General features: G+C 42.0%; 1 protein-coding gene across 1 annotated transcript; it reads left to right on the top strand.

Moving 5' to 3' along the window:
• Positions 1 to 5,555: 5,555 nt before the first annotated feature.
• On the top strand, positions 5,556 to 6,915 carry LOC138801801 (uncharacterized). Its single transcript, XM_069984899.1, has 3 exons — positions 5,556 to 5,609; positions 5,697 to 5,843; positions 6,027 to 6,915. The coding sequence occupies exons 2-3, from the start codon at positions 5,728 to 5,730 to the stop codon at positions 6,913 to 6,915; spliced, it is 1,005 nt and encodes a 334-aa protein (XP_069841000.1). The 5' UTR covers positions 5,556 to 5,609; positions 5,697 to 5,727.
• The last annotated feature ends 3,643 nt before the right edge of the window (positions 6,916 to 10,558 follow it).

The following is a 10,558-nucleotide window of genomic DNA, read 5'->3' as shown; positions in this document are numbered from 1 at the left end:
GTTATATGGCGGCCATCCACTCAATTACAACATTATGTGAACAGAGCCTTTCTGTGTTTTCAATCCACTCCTGGTTTTGGTTGCTATGAGGACCTGACATGAGGACCAAATACTGCCTCAAATATACATAGTGTGAACCCAGCCTGAAAGGGTTATTTCTATGGAGTATTATGGCGTGTCATTAGGATATTCCATAACATTTTGGTTGGTGTGGGTCCAGCCTCTGGGTAGGGGTCCTTTCTGAATTACTTGAATGGAGCTTCATTACAGTGAGTGGTTGGGAGCACCACTGTGCAGGGAACAGCAACACAAACACATTCAAGTGAAGGCACTGTGAAAAAGCAGCAGCTCTTGAATAGACTTGGCTACCTTAAAGGGGTTATCCAGCGCTACAAAAACATGGCCACTTTTCCCCCTACTGTTGTCTCCAGTTCAGGTGTGGTTTGCAAATAAGCTCCATTTACTTCAATGGAACTGAGTTTCAAAACCCCACCCAATCTAGAGACAACAGTAGGGGGAAAGAGGCCATGTTTTTGTAGCACTGGATAACCCCTTTAAGGCCCTATTATACAAAGCTATTATCGGCCGTTACAGCCAATAATCGCCCCATGTAATAGAAGACAACGATCAGCAGTCATGCATGATGTCGGCTGACAGTTATCTTTCAACATGTTGAAAAATCAATGATCACGATAGTAGCAATCCGCGTAATAGGAGCGGTGCAGCAGACCGCTGCTATCTTCTCTGGGCTGCCTGGATGATCTACTCTAGTTTTCTGGAGCATTTGCATAGTGCACTTGCCCAAGTGAATGCTATATGTAGGATTAACACTGGGAACACCTTACAGTAGCGAAAGTAACATTATTGGCATACATAAAAACTTGCCAATTATTTCCCACCGCTAGTGCACAAACAGCCGTTGTTCATATTCTGTGCACACAATGTATGGCTGTTCTGACCGTATGTTGCACAGAGTTCTATGGTTAATTGGATTGCAGGCACACCCAAATGTGCCCGCAATACAAATAGAAATAAAACAATGTTCCTGCGGCTCCCATAGAAATGTAGGCAATGTTCCACACTGTATAAAGTACGGCCGTTGTTGCCGATGGCAACAAGGGCCGTTCTTTTACGTAGTGTGAACATAACCTAAAGAGGTATTCAGACATCTGAGTCTTCACACGGTCCTAGTCATAGTGGTGCAATGTATCCTAACACAGTGGATAAAAGATTTACCACCCCCCATTATGGACGTTGTCTCAGCAGTCTAGAAAGTTATACATTTAGGGGGAAGTTTATGAAAGGGTATAAATATACACCTGGTGTAAACTGCCCACAGCAACCAATCACAGCTCCTCTTATATTTTATCAGAGCTGAAAGCTGAGCTGTGATTGGTTGCTGTGGGCAGTTTACACCAGGTGTATATTTACACCCTTTCATAAATCTCCCCTTAGAATCTACCAACACTCTTTGCTTCAAGGATCAAGAAACCAAACAGTTCTTTACTAGATAGAGAGGCTTTATTAAAAATATACTGTATACCCGGTGTCTGAAAAACAATCTTTTATGAAGCAGTATAGTAAAACCACTTGGTATTGCCCTGCAGCTCTAAGAGGAGATCCAGGTTCCTCTTGATGTTTTCCTTTTCTTGTGATTGCACACTAGATATTAAGTTTACCTTATCATGCTTCATGAAGTGGCGTCCAATAATAGTTTTATGTTGTAATTCTGTGTTTGGTTCATTGCAAACATCAGTCCTATGTAATGATATGGCTTGCCTTCTCTCCTCCTATATGCTACTGGTAGGCTATGCATATTATCATCCTCATTGGGAAGACAGATGGATCTTTGGTAACATTGGACTGTCTCCTACAGCACACTGGGGGCTGGTGGGCCTGCCTCCAGTGCTCAGTAATAGACCGGCTCCGTGCGCGGGAACCAGGTGGAGGCTCAAAAAAGGACTGCAGCACCGGCCTCGGTCTGTTCATGTAAAAAACACCAAGCGATATACCTAGTCATACATTCGCTTTAAGTTAAATTTCCATACTACCCATAGTAGAGAAAATATTACTGCTAGCTACAATGCTTACATATCTATTTTAATATGTCATGTTCCATACTTACTATTTTCTTAATACTCTAGCTTGAAATCTCCTGTTCAACACATTGCATTTCTACTATTTGTGCAATGAACAATTTGCTGTTAAAGGGGTTATCCAGTGCTAGAAAAACATGGCCACTTTCTTCCAGATAAAGCACAACTCTTGTCTCCAGTTTAGGTGTGGTTTACAATTAAGCTCCATTCACTTCAATGGAACTAAGTTGAAAAACCCTACCCAACCTGGAGACCAGAGCGGTGCTGTCTCTGGAAGACAGTGGCCATGTTTTTCTAGCGCTGGATAACCGCTTTAAAAAAAATCTGTATTAAAAAAAAACGTATTAATTTAACCCCTAGACGACCCTGGACGTAGGGTTACGTCATGGAAGTCTGTCCCCAGACGACCCATGACGTAACCTTACGTCATGGGTGTTATTCCCGCTATGAAGCGCGCTCCGGAGCGGAGCGCGCTTCATAGCAGGTGGGGGCCGGCTGCAGTGAGCAGCCGGGACCTCACCGGCAATGACACGCTGCAGCGATCGCGCTGCCGCGTGTCATTAACCCCTTAAACGCCGCGATCGCGGCGCGACCGCGGCGTTTAAGTGTAAGTGACAGGGGGAGTCCCCTGTCACTTACCGATCGGGACCCCCGCAGTGTGACTGCGGGGGTCCCGATCGGTAAAACGGACTGCCGGAGGTCTCTCACCTGCCTCCATGCGGTCCGATCGGCGATCTGCTACACTGAGCCTGCACAGGCAGGCTCAATGAGCAGAGCGCCGATAACACTGATCAATGCTATGCCTATGGCATAGCATTCATCAGTGTAAAAATCAGAGTAGTGCATGTAAAAGTCACCCAAAGGGACTTCAAATGTGTAAAAAAAAAAAAGTTAAAAACACTAACACACTACCCCAAAACCCCTCCCCCAATAAAAGTTGAAATCACCCCCCTTTCCCATTATATAAATAAAACATATAAAAATAAATAAATAGATAAACATATAATATACCGTAGCGTGCGGAATTGTCCGATCTATTAAAATATAACAAGCGTCATTGCGAACGGTAAACGGCGTACACGAAAAGAGGGAAAAAAGTGCGCGGATTACTGATTTTATGTTACATTATATATATAAAAAAATTAATAAAAAGTGATCAAAACGTCCGATCTTCACAAATATGGTATTAATAAAAACTAGAGATCATGGCGGAAAAAATGACACCCCATACAGCCCCGTAGGTGAAAAAATAAAACCTTTATAAGCGTCACAATAGTCCCATTTTATTTATAATTAATTGCCAAAAAAAAGGATTTCATTTAAAAAAAATATATAACATTAGAGAATCTGTGTAACCTGCATATGGTTGTGTTCAGACTGACCTATAGAGTAATGGTATCATGTCGCTTTTACCATATAGTGCATTACGTAGACACAGGAACCCCCCAAACGTTACCATATTGCATTCTTTTTTGCGATTTCACCAATTTATATCTTCATAAATAATATATTTGGGATTCCATCATACATGTTATGGTAAAATGAATGACGCCATTACACAGTACAACTATTCCTGTAACAAATAAGCCCTTACATGGCCTGTAGATAGAAAACTGAGAGTGCTGGAGCTCTTAGAAGGGGAGGAGGGAAAAACGGAAACACTAAGATCAAAATTTGCGCGGTCCACTGGGTCATTTTGGGCCTGGTCCTCAAAGGGTTAAGCTCTATAAATTTGTGCTTTTTTATGATTATCATGGAGCAGTTTGTCTTTCTCTTTTGTATATGCAGATAAGCATGTTTATAAAGAGACAATTAGAATGTAACCTCAAGGGCGGCATGCAGGAACACGCAGTGACCTTCTGACACGGCATTTTAAACTTTACCTGCATTGAAATGATAAGTGTAGCATTTTATCTAAAGTATTTAATAAAACATCACATTGTATTAGTTAGCCACAGACAGCAGTGTCGGGAATCCATTTAGCATTCTGATTACCATTTCTGATTATAAAAAGCTTTTTTTTCCTACAAAATAGCAAATTAAATAACATTTCTGGATAGTTCAAAATGCTTTTCAATTGTTTGTGAAGATTATTTGGGTCACTATCAAAACTTTGTTGACATTTGAAATTTACTGTATAGATAGGGCATAACTATAGATAAGATTTTAGGCAATCTAAGTACATTTTTCTAAACCTCATACAAGTGTATGTTTATGTTATTTTTCCGCTTCCAGGAATAATGTGCCTTATATTGTTTGCACGCAATCCAACATGTGTTATATGTGCTTGCACAGTAATATGTACTGTTGTCTGTAGATGGCGCTGTCGCTGCAGAAACTGGGAGGATGTTAAAGATGCTGGAGACAGGAAATGAGTAATCAGTGGCTGAAGCCGCATGACATACAGAGGTCCCCTGTACTGAGAAAGGGCCCTTGCACACTGTGAAATAGGCAGGAATTGAAGAGGAATCCGCTCCTAATTTCTGCTTGAAATTCCTCCTGTAGGGCCCGTGCACACGGAGCAATTCTCGCGGAATTCCGCCCGAATTCCGCCATAAAAAGCGGGCGGAATCCGCGTGGAATTCCGCCCGTGTAAATGCAACATTGCTCTTTCCATAGAGAACAATGGGATTTCCGACTGGCCGTGCACACAGAGTAAATTTCCGTCCGGAATAAATTTCCGTCCGCGCGGATTCCGCATCCCGCCCGAAGAATGTACATGACAATTCTTTGGTCGGATTCCGCTGGCGGAATGCCATAGAACTCTATGGGTTTTTGATTTTCCGCTTACATTTTATTTCCGCGCCTAATCCGGGCGGAAAACAAGCGGAAAACAAGCGGAAAACAAGCGGATATCCGCACATTAATTATAATACAATTTAGCAACTATTCCACCCCCTGGGCGGTACAATGGCCTACAAAAACTCCCATTTTTGCAGGACCAACAGCCATTTTTGGACAACAAGTTTAATGTTTGCACATGGCTTCAGAACAACAAGTCCAGTTGCATGCTCCTGTACAAGAGCCAAGGCTACGCCTTCAAGATGAATTTTTGCAGCTGCTTTTAATTCAAGCCCTACGAGTAATGCGTCGTCGACGAAGACGACGACGACGTAACCAACAACAACAACAACAGGTAATGTTGTTTGGTCCGTTCAACAAACGAGCATGTTTTTGCTGTGCTCAGTCTTTGCTTATCGCTTTTTTCAATATCCCTAGTTTATGTTCAAGTTATTTGTGTTAACCCTGATAATGTTATTTTTCCTTGAAAGATAAATACTGTACATCATGTAACCATAGAATAGTGATAAATTCATATGTATATTTTGATGATGCAAGATGTGTTTCCTTAGAATAGACAAATTAGCATGTTCAATATCTGCCTATGTTTAATTGTTATATTTTTTTTTGTGTGTAGACCATATTTGAGGGACGACGTTTTTTGGTACACCCAATTAATCTTCGTCGGCACGAATGTGGTCACATTGGTCAACTGTATGCAGAATTGAGGGAGTGAGTTTTTTTTGGTGTACTTTTTGCCTTCTAAATATTATTGGTATTGAGTAGACTTGTAATTTTTTTTTTTTTTTTTTCCCTAAGGTATCCGGACAAGTTTTTTGGTTTTTTTCGGATGCCAATGGATGCCTTTGATAAATTGGTAGAAATTTTGGGTCCACATCTCAAGAAGCAGGATACAGAAATGCGAAAAGCCATCACTCCCAAGGAGCGACTGATGATCACGTTGAGGTAAGAATGTATATTATATATTTTGTTAAGTGTTTAGCGCTTTATAGAACATGGATGTTTTTTTTTTTGTTTTTTTTTGCAAGTTTTTTCCATGCTTAGTTTATTGGCATATGATGAATGTTAATTATGCTATATAAATGATGTTAAAAGATTTAAATTTTGTCTCTCTTTTGTCTCTTGCAGATTTCTGGCAACTGGGGAGAGTTTTGCATCGTTGCACCTCCAATTCAGAGTCGGGACATCTACTATCTCTGCAATTGTGAGGTCAACATGCCACGTGATTTGGGAGTACTTGCAGCCCATTTCAATGCCCAGTCCAACTCAGGAGACATGGTTGCAGGCAGCAGCAGGCTTTCAGTCTGTGGCCAACTTCCCGAACTGCATAGGTGCCGTCGACGGTAAGCATGTTCGAGTTCTGCAGCCACCGCGATCAGGATCACTGTACTTCAACTACAAGAAGTATTTTTCAGTGGTCCTGATGGCGGTGGCTGATGTGAACTATAAGTTCATTGCTATCGAAGTCGGTGCCTATGGAGGGACCGGGGACTCCCGAGTGCTGATGACATCTGAATTTGGGAGGCAAGTAATTGTAAATCAGGTGACTCTACCCCCTCCACGTTCTCTCCCGGGTACCACGCATCCAGTCCCCTTCGTCTTGGTATCGGATGAGGCCTTTCCACTGATGAATAACCTGCTGCGCCCATACCCACAGAGGGGCTTGAATGCCCGGAGAAGAGTCTTCAATTATAGGCTGAGCCGGGCACGACGCTTCGTGGAGTGCACCTTCGGGATCCTGTGTAGTAAGTGGAGGGTCTTCACCAGTGCTATGCAGTTGGATGAAGCCACAGTTGACAGTGTCATCAAAGCTGCATGTGTGCTCCACAACTTTGTGCGTGACTACGATGCTAGTTTGGACATTGAGGTGGAGACACATGAAGCTTTTGATGGCACCCCTGTCAACTGGGGCTTGGGGCGGCCATCCAACCGTGGTGTACTGGTGAGGGAAGCCTTCACCGACTATTTCGGGTCCCCCGAAGGTGCTTTGCCCTGGCATTTTATTCAGCCTCCGTGATCACCGCTCGCTCCTTGGGATGATGGCTTCTCTACCACTTTATCAAAGGCATCCTTTTTTTTTTTTTTTTTCCTTGCTGGAACCGGCATCCTTAGGACTATGCACTTAAGCTAAACATTATTTTTTGTGTGGCAAAGTCCCGGCATCAGTGCTCCTGCCCAGCTGTGACTTTCAACCAGTGTATCCTGCCTCGGATGCCAGTTGACATTGTCCTTTATTTGCTTATGTGATAATTTGTTGTAAAATGTTTGCCATTATGTTCTTACTTACTGAACAATTTTTTTATTTGGTTCAATATATAACAAGGTTAAGATAAAATACCATTTTTGGTTTAAAATTAATGTCTGAGTGCTTATCCAATTATTGCACACATACTATACATGTTGGACATAATTTGACATTTACTTGATGTCAATCTTTGCAGGCCCAAGCAGCACACCCAATGAAAAGGCTATAGTGTCCCCGTACTTTGAAATCACTATTGGATTTTAAGTCTTGGCTCAGAGTGACAATAATTGTTGATTTTTTTTATGTGACATATTTCTATGCAGAATTACATGATCACCTTGTAGCTAGCTGATCATCAACAGTAGTCTGTCCAGTTAATTTATTCCAAAAGGAAACTCACCTTGCTTTAATGTAAAGTTTGGACATGGACATGACAAATTCATGTTGCTGATGTTTAATGTCAATTCAGTAATACTTAAAAAGTGCTTTGTCTATGTATGCTCTGGTATGTTAATATATAGAGGGAGATTTCTCAAACATGATGGTGTAAAGTGAAACTGACTCAGTCGCCCATAGCAACCAATCATATTCCACCTTTCATTTTCCAAAGAATATGTGAGGAATGAAATGAGGAATCTGATTGGTTGCTAGGGGCAACTAAGCCAGTGTCACTTTACACCATGTTTGATAAATAATGTGTAAATGCTTATGTATGTACATCAGCCTGTTTTCTCTGGGAAACTGCTGCCACACACACACACATAAATAGCTGTGTTGGACCAACATGTCCCCAAAAACCCAGGCTGGAGCACATGCTTAACCTAAATCGCCATATGCATTCAAATAGTCAAAGATAAAGAATACACAAGACTGTTTTTTTGAAACAAAATTCTTTTATCATGCCTTAATTCAAGGCAAATAGACTTCTTTAAAGTCAAGACAACAACTCCACCCAAAAACAAATGTAACAAGCAAATAATTTAACCAAAAAAAAAAACAAGGAAATCTCAACCACACATGGCTCAACTAGCTGAGGTCTGTGAAAGAAGTAGGGGATCTTCCCATGGTACTGGGGTCATGCTGGGCACTTGTACGTTGTGAAGGTCCAACATTGTACTGGCTGTAGTACTGGTACTGGGGGTAAAAAGGATTATTTGAAGGCACACGTGATGTTGGCAGTTGGACCTGAGATTGGATATCTGTCTGTATAGCCTGGTCATTTGTACTCTCCCGCAGGCCCAAAGCAATGTGCAGCCCTTTCACCATATCTACCACTGGTGGCATGGATTTTGCTAACTCAAAAGCTGTTGACATGGTCAAGGAAAGAGTCATAAAATGGCCAACTAAATTACGATCCATCCGACGACAGGAGGCTGCCATCAGTGAGCCAAAGTTATCAAAATCATCTTTGGCATCTACCCGTCGAATAAGAGATAAGGTTTCGTTCTCTACATCAAGTTCCTTATCTGGTATTTGAGGGGTTCTTACATTTCTCCGAATTTGGAGGGGCACACGACGAGGCCGAGCAGAGGTTGTCTCAGCCTGGGAAGCAGCAGTGGTGACAGTGGCAGCATCTGCACCACTGGTAGTGGCAGGCGATCTAATGTTTGGAGTTGGGGAAGGGGTGTTTGAGCGTGTGGAAGGCGAGTCAGGGATGTCCATGAACATACATGATGTGCCAGACTCCTCTTCTTCCTCCTCCTCCTCTGTTTGGGCCCTTGATGCTGTGGCACTGCTGCTTGACCTCCTTTGTGGTGGCTGCTGATGTTGTTGCTGCTGGGGTTTTTTTTTCCCAAAATTCCCAGAAGTCCTAGCAAAATAAAAGGAGTAATGTCAATTTCAAATATATTTGTTATATTCTAACCTTGGTGAACATAGCACACATATATTGATTCAATCCTTTACCTCCGAAATGCCTTTTTAGGGTATGTGCACACTGAGCAATTCTCGAGGAATTGTAGCTGAAAGTTTTCAGGCAGAATTCAAGCAGAATTTAAGCCCCCCATTGACTTCTATAGGATTCCTCTGGCAGATCTACAGCAGAAAATTCTGCTCGAAAATTCTGCAGTGTGAACAACAGAGCAGAAAACCCATTGAACACAATGGGACTTTGCTCTGTACATATTTTACGGGAGGAATTTCAAGCTGAATTTCAAGCTGAATTTCAAGCTGAATTCCTCGCCTTTTCCTCAGTGTGCACATACCCTTAGAAATAAAGAATCTTAACGAATCTTCATATGGAATGGGCTTCCTCTTGCTTGGTGAGGCACCACTCCTCTCTGCCTTCATCATCCCCTTTGTAAAATAATCTCGTATGGACTTCCATCTTGTCCGCAAGCTTTTATCTGTGTAATAAAAAGTTAAAAATGTGGATTTTGAAATATAACACATTACATTAAAGGGGTACTCCGGCCTGGTGTGCTTTTTTGTCTATGGCCGGGGAGGAGGTGGATGCTGGGGCTTGAGACGTGACGTTTCTATTCTGCTCAGCCAGTCAAAAGGCAGAGGCCATATCCCTGACTGGCTGAGGGGGACTTCAAACATCACATCTCAAGGCCGTTTCAGAGACCAGAAAGCGCCCGGACAGCGCAGAATGGGAGTGGCGGGATCCGGGACACTGGAACAGGGGAGGTAAGGGGACGTCATTGCCCTCATCCACCTCCTCCCCGCCCACATAGGCGAAAAAAAACACCAGGCCAGAGTAACCCTTTAACAAAGGTTTACATTATTTACACATAAAAAATACCTAATTCCGCCTGCTCCTCAGGCTCAAGATCATCAAAATCGTCAAACATTGCGTTGGCCACCTCTCTCCATAATCTGGCCTTTAACTTGCGGTCAGAGTAGCCTTTTGCCGCTTTGTCCCACAGAGCTGGTCTAGCTTCCACCTATAAACAATTAGAAATCAAATGATGTAATTAAAGCAGAAAGTAAATGCTGAAAAACATAACTAGCAGAGTACAAAAAAATTAATTTTATATTTAAATATTGCGGAGCATGTAAAGGCAAAGAGGTGAAAGGATGGTTATGATAATGGCCATAAGGACATTCACTTTACAACATGTTTGATAAATCTCAACCACTGTGTGTATGTAACTGGCTCAGTTTCCCCTAGCAACCAATCCGATTCCAGCTTTCATTTTTAAAACAGTCTGTAAAAGGAATGAAAGGTGGAATCTGATTGGTTGCTAGGGGCAACTGAGCCAGTCGCACTTTACCCCATGTTTGATCAATCTCCCCCAATGTTAAAACATGGTGATAGCACAGCGTAAATCAAACATTATATATATATATATATATATATATATATATATATATATATATATATTTGAGTACATAACAAATGCTGCATGTAAAAGTAAAAATGCCTAAGCAGAATATAGCATGCAATGGGTAGGGAAACACACAAACACAA

Source organism: Dendropsophus ebraccatus, chromosome 9 (genome assembly GCF_027789765.1).
Source record: "Dendropsophus ebraccatus isolate aDenEbr1 chromosome 9, aDenEbr1.pat, whole genome shotgun sequence".
NCBI lineage: Eukaryota > Metazoa > Chordata > Amphibia > Anura > Hylidae > Dendropsophus > Dendropsophus ebraccatus.
The sequence above is the reverse complement of the archived record's forward strand: the minus strand, read 5'-3'. Positions and strand labels throughout refer to the sequence as shown.

Excerpts from the sequence above, each read along its gene's own strand:
- LOC138801801 (XM_069984899.1), top strand. The coding sequence starts at position 5,728 with ATGCCAATGGATGCCTTTGATAAATTGGTAGAAATTTTGGGTCCACAT. Across the intron at positions 5,844-6,026 it reads CGACTGATGATCACGTTGAG|ATTTCTGGCAACTGGGGAGA; the intron begins GTAAGAATGTAT and ends TGTCTCTTGCAG.